The 23364-nt window shown below is 50.0% G+C and overlaps 1 protein-coding gene across 1 annotated transcript; it reads left to right on the forward strand.

The window, feature by feature from the left end:
• The first annotated feature begins 18273 nt into the window (after nt 1-18273).
• On the forward strand, nt 18274-21673 carry TBXA2R (thromboxane A2 receptor). Its single transcript, XM_082206618.1, has 2 exons — nt 18274-19378; nt 20050-21673. The coding sequence occupies exons 1-2, from the start codon at nt 18584-18586 to the stop codon at nt 20317-20319; spliced, it is 1065 nt and encodes a 354-aa protein (XP_082062744.1). The 5' UTR covers nt 18274-18583; the 3' UTR covers nt 20320-21673.
• Nucleotides 21674-23364: the final 1691 nt, after the last annotated feature.

A 23364-nucleotide genomic window follows, 5' to 3' on the forward strand; every position in this document is an offset into this window, starting at 1 on the left:
GGTCACCTTCAAAGGTAGCCCCACGTAGAGCGCATGGCAGTAGTCCAAGCGGGAGATAAACAGAGCATGCACCACTCTGGCCAGACAGTCTGCCGGCAGGGAGGGTCTCATCCTGCGTACCAGATGGAGCCGCCCTGGACACAGAATTGACCTGCGCCTCCATGGACAGCTGTGAGTCCAAAATGACCCCCAGGTGGAGAGCCACAGAGGGCCGCATTTGAGGGCCATCCTGGGGCCGGAGATTTCCCACCCGTGGTCAAGAAACTTGTTTTGCGGTTGACCTAACGGATGTCAAGGGTGTTGCAAGAAGTGGATTCTGCGCCTAATTACAGATGTCCTAAAATGAACAAGAGATGACTTCATCGGCTCTTTTGCAATCTGTGATTATTATTATTATTTTGGAGGGTGGGGGGCGGAAGAGAACCGAACTCTGTAATCAGCGAGACATCAGATCTTCTTGATAAACAAATGCATAAGTCATAATTCCTTAATGGACTTACTGGAACCGCTCTCCAAATGTTAATTCGCGGTTCCAGGGGGGTTGATGCGTTTGAAACATTTTAAAGCTCTGATGAAGCTTAAGAAGATGGGGCATGTTCCCAGCTCTTTCCCGTAAGCCTTATTGTCGGTTTGTCTGTGGGGTATTCCCCCCTCCCTCCACGAAACAGCCCAGTCTCCGGGGGGGGGAGGGGAAGGACTGGGGAAGTTTTGAGGGTCCTAGTGGGGCTGCCTGTTGTCTTTGCCCATGGACTTTTCTTGGCAGGGATACTGGAGTGGCTTGTATCCACTCTTCCAGGTGGATATTGTATGTATATTGTCCCCCTGCTTATTTAACTTATATGCAGAATTCATCATGCGAAAGGCTGAGCTGGATGAATCCCAAGCCAGAATTAAGATCACCGGAAGAAATATCAACAACCTCAGATGTGCAGATGACACAACCTGGATGGCAGAAAGTGAGGAGGAATTAAAGAACCTTTTAATGAGGGTGAAAGAGGAGAGCGCAAAATATTGTCTGAAGCTCAACATAAAAAAAAACAACGAAGATCATGGCCACTGGTCCCATCACCTCCTGGCAAACAGAAGGGGAAGAAATGGAGGAAGTGAGAGATTTTACCTCCTTGGGCTCCATGATCACTGCAGATGGAGACAGCAGTCACGAAATTAAAAGACGCCTGCTTCTTGGGAGAAAAGCAATGACAAACCTAGACAGCATCTGAAAAAGCAGAGACATCACCTTGCCAACAAAGGTCCGTATAGTTCAAGCTCTGGTCTTCCCAGTAGTGATGTATGGAAGTGAGAGCTGGACCATAAAGAAGGATGATCGCCGAAGAATGGATGCTTTTGAATTCTAGTGCTGGAGGAGACAGCTTCCGGGTCATGTGGCCGGCAGGACTGAGCCGCTTCTGGCGAACCAGAGCAGCGCACAGAAACGCCGTTGACCTTCCTGCGGGAGCGGTACCTCTTTATCTACTTGCACTGGTGTGCTTTTGAACTGCTAGGTTGGCAGGAGGAGGGACTGAGCAACGGGAGCTCACCCCGTCATCGCGGGGATTCGAACTGCCAACCTTCTGATCGGCAAGTTCCAGGCTCTGTGGTTGATATAGTATTCTTTTATTCTGTCGCTTCCCTCGCGGTTCTGTCGGCAAGGTGATGGATGTCTCTGCTTTTTACCTTTCTGGGCTGAGTTCTTCCGGAGGGAGCTGGGCTTGAAGGCCAAAGATTCCTCCTTTCTCTCTACTTTCCTTGCACAAAGCTGCCTCTGGCACACGTGCTGGATATTTCCTGCAAGGCGTCTCTGCGTTTTCACCTCTCTGCCAATGCCACCCCCTCCAGAGCCTTGTTCCATTTAGCAATGGCACATCTCCAACTGCCTCATTCCCCCTGCCCCATAGGGAGCAGATAAACTCTGGGGCCTGGTGCCAGACCCCTACAAGATACGGCCCTTAGGGCGCCAGCAACCTCCCGCCGGGGATTCTTCTCGCGCCGAGAGAAGCCGTTTTGTCTTTCATAATGCCTTTTCCTCCAAGCCCGGATTCCCAGAAGTGTGGGGGGCAAGGCGGTGGAGGTGTTGATAGAGAAATCTGAGGGCTCCCTTGGACAAAAAAACAAGGACACCAGCCAGGAATCCCAGAGCAAAACAGCAGCCAGGAGGCTTGGTCTTTATTGAAGACCCTCGCAACAGGACTCCCACCTGCCACAAGGTGGAACAAGATGGAAGCCCCGAACAAAAGAGAACCCCAAATTTTATTAGCTGCTAATCTCCATGTTGTTGTTGTTTAGTTGTGTCTGCCTCTTCGTGACCCCCTGGACCAGAGTACGCCAGGCCCTCCTGTCTTCCACTGCCTCCCGCAGTTTGGTCAGACTCATGCTGGTAGCTTCCAGAACACTGTCCCACCATCTCGTCCTCCGTCGTCCCCTTCTCCTTGTGCCCTCCATCTTTCCCAACATCAGGGTCTTTTCCAGGGAGTCTTCTCTTCTCATGAGGTGGCCAAAGTCTTGGAGCCTCAGCTTCAGGATCTGTCCTTCCAGTGAGCACTCAGGGCTGATTTCCTTCAGAATGGAGAGGTTGGATCTTCTTGCAGTCCATGGGACTCTCAAGAGTCTCCTCCAGCACCATGATTCAAAAGCATCCGTTCTTTGGCGATCAGCCTTCTTTATGGTCCAGCTCTCACTTCCATGCATCACTACTGGGAAAACCATAGCTTTAACTATACGGACCTTTGTTGGCAAGGTGATGTCTCTGCTTTTTAAGATGCTGTCTAGGTTTGCCTTCGCCTTTCTCCCAAGAAGCAGGCGTCTTTTAATTTCGTGACTGCTGTCACCATCTGCAGTGATCATGGAGCCCAAGAAAGTAAAATCTCTCACTGCCTCCATTTCTTCCCCTTCTATTTGCCAGGAGGTGATGGGACCAGTGGCCATGATCTTTGTTTTTTTTTATGTTGCGCATCAGACCATATTTTGCGCTCTCCTCTTATATATATTAACCAGCCTCATTTTCTTGCTCTGTTTTCCTGCTACGATTCGCTGAGCTACATAGTTCTTTATCTCTGTTTTTCTTCAGCAGAACTGTCAAATCCGATGAAAGACACAGCGGAGCCCCACAAAAGATGAAAGGGCTATCGAAGATTCATTATCCTCATGTCTGGCTCTGCATGAGACAGCTTTTTATTTTCTATTAATCCCTGCATGTCAAGTTTCCAGACCTCATGGCTGCAAGAGAAAATGCCTAAAAGCATTCGTATATCAAGTTTCCAGACCTCATGTTGCAAGAGAAAATGCCTTAAAGCATTCGTATATCAAGTTTCTAGACCTCATGGTTGCAAGAGAAAAATGCCTAAAAAAGCATTCATATATCAAGTTTCTAGACCTCATGGTTGCAAGAGAAAATGCTTAAAAGTATGCATATGTCAAGTTTCTAGACCTCATGGTTGTAAGAGAAAATGCCTAAATATCAAAAGCATTCATATATCAAGTTTCTAGACCTCATGGCTGCAAGAGAAAATGCCTAAAAGCATATCGTTGTGGTTCCCATCATTCGGCAAATCGTTTCTTCCCCACCCCTCTATAAAATTCCCCTGCCCGCAGGCCTCGCTTAATTGACAATTAATTCTCAGCTGAAAACACGGTTTTGCCAATTATGCGGTCATTTTTATGGGCATTTTGGGGTTTCTTTTCATTATCGTCGCCTGGGCGAGCTGTTTCCCGGGCAAAGCGAAGGAACGAAACGATCGGAAACGTCGCCGAATAGAATCCAATAATTTTTAGTGTTTGGAGGGAGAGGAATTGCAGCGCGATGTGTTGGATCGCACTTGATGCGCCAAAACATCATCTCAGCTCCCTGCAAAACAAAGTTCGCTGCTCCTTGGCTCTCCTCTAATCCTCTTGCAAACAAATCACGAGGAATTCTCAATAAACAGGTCATCTGGGAGGGCTTGTTAATCCCCGCACAAAGCCGAAAAAACAACTTGCATTGCCCATCTTTGGAGATCCCGAATAAACCACCGTTGGCAAGGCCGATTCTCTGCGAAGCTGCGAGTTCGTGTTCTGGAATTGCAGGAAGCCGGTCAGTCTGCGAATCATTTCCCTTCCTCCCGAAAGGAGAGTCAAACTTTATAAGTCCTTGCAACCATGAGGTCTAGAAACTTGATATAGGAAAGCTTTTAGACATTTTCTCCTGCAACCATGAGGTCTAGAAACTTGAGATTTAGGCATTTTTTCTTGCAACCATGAGGTCTGGAAACTTGATATACGAATGCTTTTAGGCACTTTCTCTTGCAACCATGAGGTCTAGAAACTTGATATACAAATGCTTTTAGGCGTTTTCCTTCAACCATGAGGTCTAGAAACTTGATATTTGGGCATCTTCTCTTGCAACCATGAGGTCTAGAAACTTGATATTTAGGCATTTTCTCTTGCAACCATGAGGTCTAGAAACTTGAAATATGAATGCTTTTAGGCATTTTCTCTTGCAACCATGAGTTCTAGAAACTTGAAATATGAATGCTTTTAGGCGTTTTCTCTTGCAACCATGAGGTCTAGAAACTTGATATTTAGGCATTTTCTCTTGCAACCATGAGGTCTAGAAACTTGATATTTAGGCATTTTCTCTTGCAGCCATGAGGTCTAGAAACTTGATATTTGGGCATTTTCTCTTGCAACCATGAGGTCTAGAAACTTGATATTTAGGCATTTTCTCTTGCAACCATGAGTTCTAGAAACTTGAAATATGAATGCTTTTAGGCATTTTCTCTTGCAGCCATGAGGTCTAGAAACTTGATATTTAGGCATTTTCTCTTGCAACCATGAGGTCTAGAAACTTGGCATGCAGGGATTAACAGAATTAATTAACAGAAAATAGATCAATAGAAAATAAAAAGCTGTCATGCGGTCTAGAAACTTGATATACCTCCCAAAAGCCTCTTCCCAAAAAGCCAAATAAGTTCTCCCGTTTTCCCTCCAGGGGGAAAACTACTCCAAGTCTCCTCCTTTATCTCTCTCTCTCTCTGCAATCTTTTCCCTGAAAAGGGATGAACCGCCCAGCCTCTTCTCTCTTGGTCCCTCCCTTTTCCCTACCCAGTTCTCCAAAAAAAAAGCGCTTTTTCTCAGATGCATCAGAGAGACGAATTGGGGCAAAGGGACCAGTCTCTTCGCTGCCTCCCAAGAATTAGCGCTCAACTTCTGGGAACTTGGAAAAGGGTATGTAGCCCAAATCATTGTTTTAAGGGTAATGGTTTTTATACTGGTTTTTATGCTGCTGGTGGTGGGTCTTTTGCAAGCCTGATGGTTGTTGTTTTTTTAGCAAAGGCTTGTTGGAGCACATCCTCCAGCCGGGAAAAAAGCGGTTTTATTTCAAGGCGCAAAAGGGGAAGCGAGGCTCCGGGAGAGATAAGGGAAGAGGGAAGAGGGAGGGATGGGGAGAAGGGACTGGAGGGGAGAGGGAGGTGGGCAGTGGAAGGGGGAAGGGGGTGGGGGGAGGGAAGAAGAAAAAAGAAAAGAAAAAGAGAAGAAGGAAGGAAGGAAGGAAGGAAGGAAGGAAGGAGAGAGAGAGAGAGAGAGAGAGAGAGAGAGAGAGAGAGAGAGAGAGAGAGAGAGGGTATTTAAGAGGGAAGGGGCTGGGGAGGGAAGGAAGGAACGAAAGAAAGAAAGAAAGAAAGAAAGAAAGAAAGAAAGAAAGAAGGAGAGATGGGTATGGAAGGAAGGAAGGAAGGAAGGAAGGAAGGAAAGAAAGGAGGCGAATGAGAGAGAGAGAGATGGGTTTTGAAGAGGGAAGGGGGAGGGAAGGAAGGAAGGAAGGAAGGAGGGGGGAGAGAGAGAGATGGGTATTGAAGAGGGAATGGGATGGGGGAGGTAAGGAAAAAAAGAAAGAAAGAAGGAATGAGAGAGAGAGAGATGGGTTTTGAAGAGGGAAGGGGATGGGAAGGAAGAAAAGGAAGGAAGGAAAGAAGGAAGGAAGAGAGAAGGAAGGAAGGAGGAAGGAAGGAAGGAAGGGCAATGTGTTCTCACCCAGAAGCCCTCATTTCGCCTTCTTAGGCTCTGAAAGTTGCAATGGGCAAGGGAGAGATGCGCTCTGCACGCGATCAGAGGCCCTGGGTGCCTCAAATGCTCTTGCGGAGAGGCAGGACAAAGACGGAGTAAGATGAAAGAATGGAGAACTGAAGACACTCTCCTGTCATTCAAAATACATCCTTTGGATTGGGGGGGGGCATTTGACGTGTGTCCCCCCACTTAATTTGATCCCTGTGTACTCCATGTCCGTCGCTGCCTCCAGAAGGAGTGCGTTCCTCACTTTACCAATCCTTTAAAATTTACATTTGTATATATTATTTATCATTTTCGGCTTTAAAACAGTCATATAAATGGCAGAATTTAAATGATTGAATACATTAGACTTCCCTTTTCCCCTCTGTTCTGTTTTCCTTTTTGCATATTCTAATTACCGGTAATCCCTTTCCCCCCATTTTCCTGATTCCAGTTATACATTATTCTAACCCTGCTAACGTCTAAAGTGGTTTGCAATCATTTTTCAAACATGCTACGAATCTTCCCCCTGTTCTTTTTTTAAAAAAAGAATTATTTATTCCTGATCTGGTTTTAATTCTACCTTTTCTTTTATCCATCCTAAATCTTTAAACATTGGGCTTCCTTTTAATTCGGCAATGAGTTCTGGTATTACGCTGAGAGTTGTCAATCCGGAACGTCGCCATTATGGGCAGTAATGATTGACAGCTGTCAGTCTCCATCCAATTGTCTCTGATCTGCTTTCTAATCTCCAACGATAAGGCTATCAATTCGCGCCAGTCACGATGGTTTTATATTGCCTTCAGTCTCTGATAAAGCATGCTTGTAAAAAAAAAAAAAGGCATTTTCCCCAGCCTTGCCAAAGAATTTTCTTGTTTTTGTTTTTCTCCCAATTCCAATTTCATTATTTTTTTTAATAGAAAAAAACAGGAAAGATACATTTTATCAAATCAAATTGACTCCTCCCGCTCCCCCTTTCTGCAGTTACCTATATTGTTAACACTTATCGCTGCACCCCTAATTTTAATCTTCTTATATATATTATTATTATTATTTTATACTCCCTTCAAATCTCTTAACTGCTTGGTCTTAAGTCAGTCCAGTTTAAGGTGTGTTTTTTACAACGGTTCCGAAATTTCCCCCCATTCAGTATTTAAAAAGTCTGCTGTCTCTATTTCTTGTTTTTCCGGCAAGTTTCTTCTCGTTTGTGAATATTCCGTTAGTTTTAATTGCCAGTCTTCTTCAGTTGGAAATGACTCCTTTTTTCCATTTCTGGGCGTATATCGTTCTGGCAGCATAAAAAAAAACCAGTTTCTCCTGATATTTAGGTACCTCTGAGTCCAATATTCCTAACAGGAATACTTCCGGTTTCTTAACAATAATAAATAAACGCAGGGGACAAAGAAACAAATGGATAAACGCGAGGAACAAGCACGAATGAATGAATCTTCGTTTGCGTCAGCCATCAGCCATTCCAATAAAACAACAGCACGATAGACAAAGAATAGAAATAAAAAGTCAATTATATACAATACATTTTAGGGTTTTGAATAGTGGATCTTATTCTGATTGCCCCGGCTAAAAAGCTTGCCACCTTTGCCCGTCACCTGCTCATCTGGATCTGCCAAGAGAAAGGACACTTCCTTCCTTCCTTCCTTCCTTCCTTCCTTCCTTCCTTCCTTCCTTCCTTCTCTCTCTCTCTCTCTGTCTCTCTCCCTTCCTCCCTTCCTTCTCTCAGTTTCTTCTTCCTTCCTTCCTTCCTTCCTTCCTTCCTTCCTTCCTTCCTTCCTTTCTTCTTTTTCTCTCCCTCCCTCTCTCCCTTCCTTCCTTCTCTCTGTTTCTTTTTCCTTCCTTCCTTCCTTCCTTCCTTCCTTCCTTCCTTCCTTCCTTCCTTCCTTCCTTCTTTTTCTCTCCCTCCCTCCCTTCTCTCTCAGTTTCTTTTTCCTTCCTTCCTTCCTTCCTTCCTTCCTTCCTTCCTTCCTTCGTTCTCTCTGTTTCTCCTTCCTTCCTTCCTTCCTTCCTTCCTTCCTTCCTTCCTTCCTTCCTTCCTTTCCCCCCCTCTCTCTCTCCCTTCCTCCCTTCCTTCCCTCTCAGTTTCTTTTTCCTTCCTTTCCTCTCTCTCTCTCTCTCTCTCTCTCTCTCTCTCTCTCTCTCTCTCACCCTCTCCCCCTTCCTTCCTTCCTTCCTCTCTCTCTCTCTCTCTCTCTCTCTCTCTCCCTTCCTTCCTTCCTCCCTCCCTCCCTCCCTCCCTTCCTTCCTTCCCTCTCTCTCTCTCTCTCTCTCTCTCTCTCTCTCTCTCTCTCTCATCTTGACCTGCCAAGAGAAAGGACCCTGGGGCAGTGGATGGGCGACCCGGAATGGACAATAAAAGAGGGGTGATAATCTCATTCCTCAAGTCTTTATCAAGAGGGCAAGCCAGAAGGGCGTGCGCCACCGATTCAGGACTGCCATCTCCACAGGAACATTTTTCGTGTGGGATCTGTTGGATTCATCCCTCAAGTCCAGCCGAGGGCAAGACATTCAATCTTGCGAGCGTAAAAGCGCGTCTATATTTTAGAGCAAGCAAGCGAATCTGAGCTTCTCATCCCCTGCATCCTCAGATCTCTGCTCTCTTTCAGGATTCGAAACGCGCTTTTCCTCTTCCCTCCTCCTCTTCCCTTCCTTTCCCCTCTGCAATATGGACAGTAAGGAAAGAAAAAAGACACACGCTTTTCATGTGAAACCCTATCCCCCCACTGCGCCGAAATGAATCTCTCTCGTGTGTCAGCTCGGCTTTCGAGTCTCCAAATATTTGGACGCTCCTTTCAGCCGTCACTTAGCCCGGATCTAAACATTTCGGTTCGTTTTGGCAGCTATAAATCTCCCTCTCGTCTTCAAGAGCTTAGGCTGAGCGTTCTTGAGAGGGTGCCGTACAGTTCTGGAAAACACGTGTTGCCTGGGAGTTCAGAAGCAGTCAGGGGCTAAAAAAACACAAAACCGGTTGATTCCCAGGGTCTGGGTGCAGACGAAGGACGGCAGGATCTGTCCCTAGTTTCTCGCGCGTCCACAAAGAACGCCGTGAACCCAGATTGCCGAATCAATCACCGTCATATTTTCAAAACATGCCATGGCCAGCTACGAAAGAGAGAGGGGAAATGCCAACAGTCTTGCAAACGACATCAGTCCTGGGAGATTGCATGAAACAGAAAATGAAAAGTTAGGAACGTTGCCATGATGAAATCCTAGCTCTCCTCTGAGCCAATATTATTTATTGCTCCGACATGAAGCCCAATCTGTGCCAGTTACAGAGAAGGATCTGGGTGGGTCGCCCAGATTTTAAGATGAAGCAAGGTTATCTGACCCTCCGAAACAGGCGTGGAAGGAGAGACTTGATGCAATTTGTGGCAAAACATGAGATAAGGAGATTCCTGCAGGACTGCGCCAGTGCGTAACTTCCAACATTTATCCGATTAAAATAGGCACGTCCTATACAGTAATAGGGACGCAAGTGGCGCTGTGGGTTAAACCACAGAGCCTAGGACTTGCCGATCAGAAGGTCGGCGGTTCGAATCCCTGCAATGACGGGGTGAGCTCCCATTGCTCGGTCCCTGCTCCTGCCAACCTAGCAGTTCGAAAGCACGTCAAAGTGCAAGTAGATCAATAGGTACCACTCTGGCGGGAAGGTAAACGGCGTTTCCGTGCGCTGCTCTGGTTCGCCAGAAGCGGCTTAGTCCTGCTGGCCACATGACCCGGAAGCTGTACGCCGGCTCCCTCGGCCAGTAAAGCGAGATGAGCGCTGTAACGCCAGAGTCGGCCACCACTGGACCTAATGGTCAGGGGTCCCTTTACCTTTACCTATTCAGTAATAATAATAATAATAATAATACAGTGATACCTCAGTTTTCAAGCGTCTCGGAAGTCAAACATTTTGGTTTTCAAACGCAGAAAACCCGGAAGTAAATGCTTCTGTTTGCAAACAGAATTCGAACATCTTTCCACTGTGTGTACATGTTATTTCCCCCCAGTTTTTGCAGACCGCCCATTGCGCCTTGGTTTCCAAACATTTTGGAAGTCGAAGGGTCTTCTTGAACGGACTACGTTCGAAAACCGAGGTACCACTGTATAATAAGGATAATAATGTTATCGTTTATACCCCCCACACTTTGGGCGGCTTCCTACATATATAAAAACATAATGAAACATTAAACATTTTTTAAAAACTTCCCTATACTGTACAGGGCTGCCTTCAGATGTCTTCTAAAGGTTACTTATCTCCTTGGCTTGGGGTTTGCATAGCTCCGTACCCTCAAACATTTCTCCAATGAAAATGTTGTTGTTTAATCATTTAGTCGCGTCCAACTCTTTGTGACCCCCTGGACCAGAGCACGCCAGGCCCTCCTGTCTTCCACTGCCTCCTGCAGTTTGGTCAAACTCATGCTGGTAGCTTCGAGAACACTGTCCCACCATCTCGTCCTCCATCATCCCCTTCTCCTTGCGCCCTCCATCTTCCCCAACATCAGGGTCTTTTCCAGGGAGTCTTCTCTTCTCATGAGGTGGCCAAAGTCTTGGAGCCTCAGCTTCAGGATCTGTCCTTCCCGTGAGCACTCAGAGCTGATTTCCTTCCGAATGGAGAGGTTGGATCTTCTTGCAGTCCATGGGACTCTCAAGAGTCTCCTCCAGCACCAGAATTCAAAAGCATCCATTCTTCGGCGATCAGCCTTCTTGATGGTCCAGCTCTCACTTCCATACATCACTACTGGGAAAACCAGAGCTTTAACTATACGGACCTTTGTTGGCAAGGTGATGTCTCTGCTTTTTAAGATGCTGTCTAGGTTTGTCATTACTTTTCTCCCAATGAAATTAGGGACATCCTAAGGAAAAGTGGGACATTTCGGGTACCGAAATAAATAGGTACCGCTGCGGCGGGAAGGTAAACGGCGTTTCCGTGTGCTCTGGTTTCCGCCCTGTGCCAGAAGCGGCTTAGTCCTGCTGACAACATGACCTGGAAAGCTGTCTGCAGACAAACACCGGCTCCCTCGGCCTGAAAGCGAGATGAGCACCATAACCCCAGAGTCGCCTTTGACTGGAATTAACCGTCCAGGGGTCCTTTACCTTTTTACCTTACTGAGGAAGCAGGGCGAAGGGAAGGAGGCAGATTCAGAGAGGGTACAAATCACAAAGGGCCCTGAGGCTGCTCTCGGTGGGGGTCAGGAAGAAGTCCCAAAATTGGCGCGGCGTCTGTGGGCATCATGCTTTGCAGTGTGCCAGAGTTATCTCTCGTTCCCAGAGCTTTTCCCTTGTATGGCTTGATAACCGGAGACCTGCTATCATACTCTTGCAGCTGGCTTACATTCTTTTCTAATGACCCAGGGGTCGTGACCCGAGTTGTTCCCAGGGTCTGGGAAAGGGGCGAGGAGCCGTCATCCTCTCCCACCCGGTGCACAATCCGTTTCTGGAATCTGCGATGTGCCAAGACGGGCCGGTGGCTTACGGGGCGTCGGTAGGGGATTTAGATAAAATGCCACGGGTGGGGGTTTTTGTCGGCCAAAGGCCGTCAGCCGGGACTGCGCCATGGAGCCTAATGAGGGTGAAAGAGGCGAGCGCAAAATATGGTCTGAAGCTCAGCATCAAAAACGAAGATCATGGCCACTGGTCCAATCACCTCCTGGCAACCAGAAGGGGAAGAAATGGAGGCAGTGAGAGATTTCACTTTCTCGGGCTCCACGATCACTGCAGATGGTGACAGCCACGAAATTCAAAGACGCCTGCTTCTTGGGAGAAAAGAGACGACAAACCGAGACAGCGTCTTAAAAAGCAGAGACATCACCTTGCCAACAAAGGTCCGTATAGTTCAAGCTTTGGTTTTCCCAGTAGTGATGTATGGAAGTGAGAGCTGGACCATCAAGAAGGCTGATGGCCAAAGAATGGATGCTTTGAATTCTGGTGCTGGAGGAGACTCTTGAGAGTCCCATGGACTGCAAGAAGCTCAAAACCTCTCCATTCGGAGAGGAGTCCTTTTCTTGTTGTTTAATCGTTTAGTCGTGTCCGCCTCTTTGTGACCCCCTGGACCAGAGCACGCCAGGCCCTCCTGTCTTCCACTGCCTCCTGCAGTTTGGTCAAACTCATGTTTGCAGGTTCAAGAACACTGTCCCACCATCTCGTCCTCTGTCGTCCCCTTCTCCTTGTGCCCTCCATCTTTCCCAATATCAGGGTCTTTTCCAGGGAGTCTTCTCTTCTCCTGAGGTGGCCAAAGTCTTGGAGCCTCAGCTTCAGGATCTGTCCTTCCAGTGAGCACTCAGGGCTGATTTCCTTCCGAATGGAGAGGTTTGATCTTTTTGCAGTCCATGGGACTCTCAAGAGTCTCCTCCAGCACCAGAATTCAAAAGCATCAATTTGTAATTATCCTCTCTCAGTAGGAGGCCCAAACAAGCAAGGATCCATAATTAAAGGATCAAGCTGTCAAAATAATATTAAGGCCATGGAGACGATGCGCAGAAAGGAAGGCAGCGGCCATTGACACTGAGAAGGGCGGATGGGCGAAATTCGGAGCCTGTTTTTTGCCTCTCTGCTCGCAAGGTCACTGACAGGTCCGTTCCCAGGCCAGCTCCTCGGTGCTGGCATTTGCAAGGCAAAACAAAACAACAAATTCTTTCCCTCCAGCGAATCTCCACCGAGGCTTTCCGAGCTGAGGGGTTTATTTTTAATTTCTGCTAATGGCAGGGTGAGGCCGGCAATCGTGGATGGGAAAGGAGGAAAGCTGGAAGCAGTTTTCGGACCCATTGCTTGGGGACTTTCAGAGGACTCACAGATGGCCAAGGGGACATTCCTTCGGCTTGAGTGTGCCTGGGGGTGTTGGGACGGAGATAAATCGATAAATTCGCCCCGCCTTCCTAGCAAGACAATCGAGTTGGGAGAGGGAAGCGGCAAGGCAAAAATGGAGCGAAGAACGAAGAAGTTGAAGCGAAACCCGGGAATTAACGGGGTTTCAGCTAGCAGGCATCAGCCATCAATTCCCATTAAAGGCAGCAATACTCATTTGCCGAAAGATCGGAAGCTGTTAGCCCAGTGATCCCATCCCCTCCAACGTTTCTCCCGTGAAAATAGGGACGTCCTCTTCCATCCTCTCCAACGTTTCTCCCTTGAAAATAGGGACGTCCTATTCCATCCCCTCCAACGTTTCTCCCCTGAAAATAGAGACGTCCTATTCCATCCCCTCCAACGTTTCTCCCGTGAAAAGAGGGACGTCCTATTCCATCCCCTCCAACGTTTCTCCCGTCAAAATAGGGACGTCCTATTCCATCCCCTCCAACGTTTCTCCCGTGAGAACAGGGACGTCCTATTCCATCCCCGCCAACGTTTCTTCCCTGAAAATAGGGACGTCCCAAGGAAAAGCGGGGCATTCTGGGATCAAATTGGAAACCGGAATGGCTTCTGTAAATCCTGGACTGTTCTTGGAAAACAGGGTCCCATTCTAGGAGACGACACCACAGGGTGTGGGTGGTTTTGCATCTCAAGTTGGGGTTTTGAGAGCAGTAAAAAGGGCCCATTATGGTGCCAAAGGAGACTCTTGAGAGTCCCATGGACTGCAAGAAGATCAAACCTCTCCATTCGGAAGGAAATCAGCCCTGAGTGCTCACTGGAAGGACAGATCCTGAAGCTGAGGCTCCAAGACTTTGGCCACCTCAGGAGAAGAGAAGACTCCCTGGAAAAGACCCTGATGTTGGGAAAGATGGAGGGCACAAGGAGAAGGGGATGACGGAGGACGAGATGGTGGGACAGTGTTCTCGAAGCTACCAGCATGAGTTTGACCAAACTGCGGGAGGCAGTGGAAGACAGGAGGGCCTGGTGTGCTCTGGTCCAGGGGGTCACGAAGAGGCGGGCACGACTAAACAACAACAAAAAGGGCGCTGGAGCAGGCTTTCCTGGGAAGTTGGCAACCTGGCCAGCTTCTGAGTTCTCCTGGCTGCCGGATGATTTCTGCGCGCCTTTTCCGTTGAGGTGGAGACCTTCCCCCAGGCGTGTTCCTACAAGCCCCAAAGACAGGAATTTAGGTTGTGTCCTCAGTCCTCCTCAGTTTCTTCCGGGCTTCAATCGTATAGCCACACACTCCAAATGCAACTTTTTTGAAGGGCGAGGGGTGAATTGGCGCTGTCATAAATTGCCCAGGACACGATCCTCTGCAGAAATCGATTCCTGCGTGGAGCGATTGGGTATGTTTAGATGCAATGCCTGCCTTCTGATATCTGGAAGGAAGCAGGGCAAATTAATTTATTCTCCGGGGGGATGGCAGAAGGCGATCAGGCCCATTCATCCAAATGGGTCTACTCTAAGTAGGATGACGCAGTGCACAGGGGGAAGGGCAGCAGTACAGTGGCAGAGTGTCTGCTTTGCTGCAGCGCGGAGGTGCTGGGTTCGATTCCTGCCCCCTCCAGGTAAGGCTTGGGTCTGAAACCTCGTACAGCTGCTGTCCGTCAGTGCAGGTGTTATAAGAAAAAACTGCTCTTTTTCCTTTACGAGGTGTTCCAGAGCCCATCTAGAGTCCTTAAGTGGGTTCCTTATCGGTAAGAGAAAATAACGGAGGCCAAGCAGACGACACAAAAGGAAAGAGGAAGGAGGAGGGGAGAGGAAACCGAGCGAGCTCAGGCTCCAAAACTCTTCCGCTTGTAGTTTCTGCAATCTCCAGGTGTAATATCTGGTTGTGCAATGTGAGAAACGTGAGGCTGGACCAGGCAGATCTTTCCGACGAGTTATTTAGGAAATAGAGGACATCTTTTCATGCTCTTGTTATAAGAAAAAAATAACTGCTCCTTTTCCCTTATGGGGTATCTAAGAGCCCATGATTATGATTTATGTGTGAGGATAATTGTTAAAAGTACTTAATTATTATAATAATAATACAATATGAAACAGCCATGGCTTCCCCAAATTATTCTGGGAGTTGCAGTTTGCCCAGGGGGTTGAGAGGTACTAGGAGGGTATTGGAAGACACAAGATTTACCCACCCTGGAAGAATGGCAGATGAAGGTGATGGACTACATGGAATTGGCAGAAATGACTGGCAGAATCCGAGACCAGGGAGAAGAGTCGGTGAAAGAAGACTGGAAGAAATTTAAAGACTATCAACAGAAATATTGTAAAATTAATGAATGCTAGAAGGATGTTGGATAGAAACTAAGGGGTTTCCAGCTGTAATGCTTTAGGAGATACGGGGAAAAAAGGTTTACAAATGGGTAAAAGCTTAATGGTAAGGGGGCAAGCATTATTCTTCTCCCCATATTAATCCCCTGTGAGGCAGGGAAGGGAGAACGACCGGCTCACCCAGCAAGCTCGAGTGGGGGGCTGCGGAATTCGAACCCGGGTCTCTCCCCAGGTCCGGGCCCCGAGACTCTAACCACTGCACGGCGCTGCCTCTCAGCGTTCTCGGCAAAGAGGGACGGGGTTGTTCGACCGCCCTGGGTCGTTCCAGCCTCTGTGCGATTTCTGGCGTTCCTCGCTTTCCCCAGCTGCCAACCAGATGTGACATTTTCCCCAGCGAAAAAGGCAAGGCTCTCTTTTCCAGACCGTTTTCGGCCGGGGCGTCCCGGGAGGGCCGCCAGGGATGGGGATTGATGGGGTGTGCGTCGGTTCTCCCCCTCGAGCCAGATTTCTCCCCCTCCGTGACTTATTAGCTGCCGTCTAAGCCTCTGGAGACTTGTGCGATCGTCTCCCTTTCTCTTGGCCCGTGGCCTCGTTCCTCTTCCAGATCTCCAGACCAAGTGCTCCCTTGCAAGGAAGACGGTAGGAAGGGCTTTGAGTCATTTCAAAACGATTTCAGAATTTCAGTTTGCAAGTGTGCTTCCTTTCCTTTCCTTCCCTCCCCTCCCCTTCCTTTCTTCCTTCCTTCCTTCCCTCCCCATCCCCTTTCCTCCTCAATGCCCATCTCAATGCCAATGGAGGTCTTTCAGGACTGGTGTTCTATGGTCTCAGCGGCCGCTCCCAGTCACCAGTCCGGCTGCCGCATTCTGGATTAATTGTAGTTTCCGGGTCACCTTCAAAGGTAGTCCCACGTAGAGCGCATGGCAGTAGTCCAAGCGGGAGATAACCAGAGCATGCACCACTCTGGCTAGACAGTCGGCGGGCAGGGAGGGTCTCATCCTGCGTACCAGATGCAGCTGCCCTGGACGCAGAATTAACCTGCGCCTCCATGGACAGCTGTGAGTCCAAAATGACCCCAGTCTGCACACTGGTCCTTCAGGGGCACAGTGACCCCATTCAGGACCAGGGAGTCCCCCACACCGGCCCGCCCCCTGTGCTCCCAAAACAGTACTTCTTATTTACCCTATTTTTTGCTCTATAAGACTCACTTTTTCCCTCCTAAAAAGTAAAGGGAAATGTGTGTGCGTCTTATGGAGCGAATGCAGGCTGTGCAGCTATCCCAGAAGCCAGAACAGCAAGAGGGATTGCTGCTTTCGCTGCGCAGCGATCCCTCTTGCTGTTCTGGCTTCTGAGATTCGGAATATTTTTTTCCCTGTTTTCCTCCTCCAAAAACTAGGTGCGTCTTGTGGTCTGGTGCGTCTTATAGAGCGAAAAATACGGTACGTGTTTGCCTTGTACATTTATGAACATTTATTTTATATATATATATATAAGACCTTAGAATTCCTATAACGGTAGACAAAACTGAACTAGATGCTCTGAGCTTCTGACGTCGATACGTTCCTTTCCGGCGGTCTTTCCATTCCATCTTTCTTCAAAAAGCACCGCCCCCCCCCAATAAAATTCTGGGAACTGTAGTTTCTGCTGGGAGTTGTAGCGCCATGAAAGTACAGTTCCTAGATTCTCTGGGATTCAAGTGGGTGGCATGGATGGTGTCAGTGGCCAGCTATGAGATGGGGCCGCGCAGCTTCTGTTTCCTGACTCCCTGCTCCCAGCGGGACGCTCCCTCCTTAAATAATTTTGTGCTTCTAAGGGCAGGGCGTCCCAGCTGGTTGCCCCCGGCCCCCAATCCTTGGCTGGCTTCTCCTGATCTTGCGTCAGTTCCTGGAAGCCATAGGAATTCCTACTTTATTACAGCCTTGATTTACGGTCCGAGGGAAAGCAGTTGCGATGTTTGTCTGATCCGCCGGGTCAAATGCCTGCGGGGCAATCTCACACATGCCGAGGGCGGATCCTGACTCCTCGGAGAGATTCCCAGAATCGGAGGAAGCAAATGCTCCAATCTTGCAAGCGCTCCGATCCTAAGCCGTGGGCAGAAGCGCATAATGAGTGCGATGCAGCGGCGGGAAAAAGCCGAATGCAATTCTAGGCTGCGTCAACAGAAGTCTAGTGTCCAGATTTAAGTCGTAAAGGTAAAGGGACCCCTGGCCGTTAGGTCCAGTCGTGGCCGACTCTGGGGTTGCGGCGCTCATCTCGCTTTATTGGCCGAGGGAGCCGGCGTGCAGCTTCCGGGTCATGTGGCCAGCATGACTAAGCCGCTTCTGGCGAACCAGAGCAGCGCATGGAAATGTGGTTTACCTTCCCGCCGGAGTGGTACCTATTTATCTACTTGCACTTTGACGTGCTTTCGAACTGCTAGGTGGGCAGGAGCAGGGACCGAGCAACGGGAGCTCACCCCGTCATTGTGGGGATTTGAACTGCCAACCTTCTGATCGGCAAGTCCTAGGCTCTGTGGTTTAACCCACAGCGCCACCCCCTGATTTAAGTCATAGTCCCGCTCTATTCTGCCTCGGTCAGACCATGCCTGGAATACTTTGTCCTGTTCTGGGCAGCTCAATTTAAGAAGGAGGTTGACAAGCTAGAAGGTGTGCAGAGGAGGGCAACCGAGACGATCCAGGGGTCTGGAAACTGAGCCTGATGAGGAATGGTTGAAGGAGGGGTGTTTGGGGAGGGAGGGAGAGGAGATCTGGGAACAAACCCGTCCATCACCGATGTCTTCGGATAACTTAGGGGCCATTGGACTGTCGAAAAGCTGGACACAAGTTCTTTTAAACAATGCAGAGAACAGGGGATTATCCTAACTTTCCACAAATGGTTTAGCTCAAGTTGCTGAGCAGAAGCCAATGGCAGTCTGGCTGGAGTCCCAATTCTCGCTGACTAGACATCAGGAGGAGCTTTTGGGGCGGCAAGATCTCTTTGACAGCGGGACTGAGTCCTTCAGAAGGCGGAGCATTCTCCTTCCTTGGAGGTGTTATCTAACCCAGAAATAGTGCTTCAGGTTAAGAACTTTGCTTCAGGATGAGAACAGAAATCGTGCTTCGGCGTTGCGGCGGCAGCAGGAGGCCCCATTAGCTAAAGTGGTGCTTCAGGTTAAGAACAGTTGCAGGTTAAGAACGGACCTCCAGAACGAATTAACCAGTACTTAACCTGAGGTACCACTGTAAAGATTGACCGATTGATTGATTGATTGATTGATTGATAAACAGGTTGTCCAGATGAGACCTGTCTCTTTCCCCCTCTCTCTGCTCAGAGCCGGCACCCAACGACAGAGACTGACCCCAACGTGCCGCACGATGGGCGCCGCGAAACCACCGTGCACCGCCGCCTCACACCCAGGAGGACCCCTCAGCGAGTCTCCTTCCCCAGGACCGCGCTGAGCGCCAGGGCGATGGCAAACTCCACTGAGAACCGCACCCTCGGCTCCTGCTTCCGGAGCCCCAACGGCACGGAGGCGTACCGCGGCGACACGGCCGCCTCTCCGTGGTTTTCCACCGTCTTCGGCCTCATCGGACTCTCCTCCAACCTCTTCGCCTTCTGCGTGTTGGTCAACTCCTCCAGGAAGATGCACAGCCGCTCGCGCTCGTCTTTCCTGGTCTTTCTCTGCGGGCTGGTGGCCACCGACTTCATGGGTCTTCTTCTGACGTTCTCCATCGTGGTCCCGTACCACTTCACTCGCTTCGACTGGAGGCTGGTGGATCCTGGATGCCACCTCTGCAACTTCATGGGCATGGTGATGGTCTTCTTTGGACTGTGCCCCTTGCTCCTCGGTGCCACCATGGCCGGAGAACGCTTCCTGGGCATCAACCGGCCCTTCTCCCGCTCCACCAAGATGACCAAGCGCCGGGCATGGACGTTGGTGGGGCTGGTATGGGCCGGTGGCTTTGTCCTCGGCCTTCTGCCCGTCTTTGGCCTAGGTGACTACACCTTGCAGTACCCCAACTCTTGGTGCTTCCTGACGTTGCTCCATGACTCCAGGAACGTGGTCTTCTGCCTGATCTTCGCTCTTCTCGGCCTCTTCTGCGTGGGCCTCTCCTTCCTGCTCAACACGGTCAGCGTGGTCACCCTCTGCCGCGTCTACCACGACTCCGAGTCCGTCCAGCGGCGGCGAGACAGCGAGGTGGAGATGATGGTGCAACTGTTAGGCATCATGGTCATCGCCAGCGTCTGCTGGCTCCCCCTGCTGGTGAGTGAGTGGATCGGCCACAGAAAGGGAACCTAGATAGATGATAGATAGATAGATAGATAGATAGATATAGATAGATGACAGATGATAGATATAGATAGATGATAGATAAATAGATAGATGATGATAGATGATAGATAGATAGATAGATAGATAGATAGATAGATAGATAGATAGATGATAGATAGATAGATGATAGATAGATGATAGATAGATAATTTATTACAGTTTGTTGTTGTTGTTTAGTTGTTTAGTCGTGTCCGCCTCTTCATCCGCCTGGACCAGAGCACGCCAAGCCCTCCTGTCTTCCACTGCCTCCCGCAGTTTGGTCAAACTCATGTTCGTAGCTTCGAGAACACTGTCCCACCATCTCGTCTTCTGTCGTCCCCTTCTCCTTCTGCCCTCCATCTTTCCCAACATCAGGGTCTTTTCCAGAGAGTTCTCTCTTCTCATGAGGTGGCCAAAATCTTGGAGCCTCAGCTTCAGGATCTGTCCTTCCAGTGAGCACTCAGGGCTGATTTCCTTAAGAATGGAGAGGTTTGATCTTCTTGCAGTCCATGGGACTCTCAAGAGTCTCCTCCAGCACCAGAATTCAAAAGCATCCATTCACTGCTGATTTCACTGCTGTCATATACATCGTTTTCATCATGTTCTCTTTCCCTGCCCCGCAGATCCTCATCGCACAGACGGCTCTCCAAGCTCCCCGAGGCGACTTGCCCCTCAGCCAGATCCCCCGGGACACCGAAATCCAGCTCCTCATCTACCTTCGAGTAGCAACCTGGAACCAGATCCTGGACCCCTGGGTCTACATCCTCTTCCGACGGGCGGTGCTGCGAAGAATCTACCCCAGCTTCAAAGCCCGGCCCTCCATCGTCTCGCTGTACCCGGTGCTCAACCCCTCGCTGAGGAGGAAATTCACCCAGGAATCTGTGCTCCAGTAGGAGAGGGGGTCTGTGATGGCGGGAGGGGAAAGGGGTACAGCCCCTTCGTGGTCATGGCAAAGCCCGCATCTCAGAAGCATCTCAGCTCCGATGTGCGCCGCTCCGTGCTATAAACAAGGCGGCGAAGGCGCTCTCAATTTCCCATCGCCCGTGCCAACCGCACTCAGTTATGTGCCCCTTCGCAGGGACTGGTCCCCAATCCCAAACCGGTGACCCCCTAACCTAGCATGAGCTGCCATTCCTTTATTTCCCGGGGTTCGGCTAAACGTCTCTCAGGGTTCCCAAGTTTGTGAGTCGGTTCCGAACGGTCGAAGGAGCCGGATAAGTTTTCACCTCCTCCGGCGATGTTAATCCCGGCTAGAATGTAGGCTAAGGTGACCAGATTTTTTCCAATGAATTTGGGGGCGGGCACTTTTCAACTTCCCAATAACCAGATGGATTTTGTCAGGGGACTGATCTGTAAATCAGGGAAACGGGGACGTCTGGTAACCTTAATGTAGGCGGGCAAAAGGTAAAGGGACCCCTGACCATTAGGTCCAGTCGCAGACGACTCTGGGGTTGCGGCGCTCATCTCGCTTTACTGGCCGAGGGAGCTGGCGTACAGCTTCCGGGTTGTGTGGCCAGCAGGACTAAGCCCCTTCTGGCGAACCAGAGCAGCGCACGGAAACGCCATTTACCTTCCCACCGGAGTGGTACCTATTTATCTACTTGCACTTTGATGTGCTTTCGAACTGCTAGGTGGGCAGGAGCAGGGACTGAGCAACGGGAGCTCACCCCGTCGCGGGGATTCGAACCGCCGACCTTCTGATCAGCAAGCCCTAGGCTCTGCGGTTTAGACCACAGCGCCACCCGCGTCCCATTAAAACTTTTGACAATAAACCTGATTTGGAATGGGGCCGTTGAATCATTTCGATCGCAGTGGGAAGTAGAATTCATCGGCCTTTCCTCCCGTTGGCTCTGGCGCCCCCTGCTGTTGACCTCCCACATTGCACCCACCAGGTCCCAGGGTGGCGATAGACACATACATGCATGCCCTCTCTGTCTCATCCTGCACGCCCCCCTCGACATCTGATCCTGAGCCCAGAAACTCTCCTCCCCATGTTGTGTTGGTGGCGCCAAAAATATAGCATGTTTAAAAACGGGCGCGTCGAGCCTGAACGCTCACTTAGGGACAGGATGACTGGACGGTGCGGTTATCTTTCCAACAGACATTGTGGGTGGCAAATGGACGCTCTGTATCCTGCACCCAGAATTGAGGGGTCCCTGGATCGTTGTGGGAAGAGGGAGCGACACAACTGCATGGATTTGTGCATGCGTAATTGTTGCCGTAATAAAGCCTGTGGCATCTCCTGCCTGTGGTCGTTGGTGGTGGTGGTTTTTCTGAGACGGGGTGCCGGATGGGTGCAGGGGGGGAGCAGCCTAGGGGACCCCCCCAGGGAAGAAAGCTCAGAGCCTGGGGATGGGTGGTGGGGCGACGACGAGCAGTCAGATGGAGAAGGCTGGAAGAGGAGGTGTTGGAAAGCGATGAGGCGACAGGGCGTAGTGAGCGGGGAGAGTCTGTGCCAGAGAGCTGTCCAGAATCAGAGGCGGAAGCAGAGACTGGAAAGGAGGGGAAGCGCCTTTCAGTGGGGCCAAGTTGCTGAAGAAGCCAGGGGGTCTCCCCCTCCTGCCTGTCCCCCTCGTCTCACAGAACCAGGAGAGGCATGAAAAGGTCGGCGGGAGGTTGGCTGTACACGGGCGCAGTCTCTGATTGCTTGGGAAGCTCAGAGCCCGGGGATTGGTGGTGGGACGACAGCAAGTGGTCAAAGGGAGAAGACTGGGAGGAGGAGGTGTTGAAAACCAGAGGGAACAGGGCTTAGTGAGCGGGGAGAGTCTGTGCCAGACCAGGTTTAGAGGCAGAAGCGGAAGCAGGGGAGGAGTAGGGAGTCCGAGAGGCAGAGAGGCGTTCGGCTGAGGAAGAGACAAGGAGGTCTCCCCCTCCTGCTGCAACAAACTCCCCGGTCTCCCAGAACCAGAAGCGGCATGAAAAGGGTGGAGGTTAGGTTGGCTTCCAGCTGGCGCCGTCTCTGATTGCATGGGGGAAACCCTGGAGAGGAGGGGAGTTAAGACAGCTGTGGGGAGCGGGGATTTTCAGCCTTGGCAACTGATCCATGGGGCAAGACCTATAGGGGACGAGCTGCTGTGCTCATTAGGCCTGACAGCCCGCCAAGTCCGTGTGGATCGCGCTCTGGCTAATAAAGAGTCAACTCCAATTTGAACAGAGCGATTTGTTGCCGGTTCCCTCCTCGTAACGGTTTAGGGTTTGTCCCCCCATCGGCGTAACGAAGGTGCTTAAGATGGAATTTGGTCTTGGTCCAGTATACCTGAAGGAGCGTCTCCACCCCCATCGTTTTACCCGGACACTGAGGTCCAGCTCCAAGGGCCTTGTGGTGGTTCCCTCCCTGCGAGAAGCGAGGTTACAGGGAACCAGGCAGAGGGCCTTCTCGGTGGTGGCGCCCGCCCTGTGGAACGCCCTCCCACCAGATGTCAAAGAGAAAATTAGTGTTGACGTTACCTTTTATTTTTTAATTACGATGCTGGTTTTTCATTAACGTGAAGCTTTGCTGCAAAAAAAACAGGGCAGGTGAGCGATCGGGCTGAGGTTCGGGTTCATGTAGACCTGAGCACGGGGGGTGGGGAGCCTCACAAAATAAGGTGGTCCGTGGAGGTCCATTTTGGGGGCAGGGGTGTGTGGGACACACATCTCCTTTGTGGAAATGTTTGTGTTACCAGCATTGGGGTGAAGAAAATGCATGGAGCAGCAAAGCAAAGCACAGCCTTCCGGAAAAGATCTCAGACCCTCCTATATTTAAGGGACAGTTCTGGATTTACAAAAGCCACCCCAGTTTCCGATTTGGTCCCAGAACATCGCCCTTTTCACGGGAGAAATGTTGGAGGGGATGGGAATAGGACGTCCCTATTTTCAAGAGAGAAACGTTGGGGGGATGGGAATAGGACGTCCCTCTTTTCAGGGGAGAAACGTTGGAGAGGATGGAATAGGACGTC

Source organism: Podarcis vaucheri, assembly GCF_965113315.1.
Source record: "Podarcis vaucheri genome assembly, chromosome: 18".
NCBI classification, from domain to species: domain Eukaryota; kingdom Metazoa; phylum Chordata; class Lepidosauria; order Squamata; family Lacertidae; genus Podarcis; species Podarcis vaucheri.

What these genes read in the sequence shown, in the direction of transcription:
- TBXA2R (XM_082206618.1), top strand. Translation starts at nt 18,584, where the DNA reads ATGGCAAACTCCACTGAGAACCGCACCCTCGGCTCCTGCTTCCGGAGC. An exon ending in TCTGCTGGCTCCCCCTGCTG is followed by an intron (nt 19,379 to 20,049) that starts GTGAGTGAGTGG and finishes CCTGCCCCGCAG; the next exon opens with ATCCTCATCGCACAGACGGC.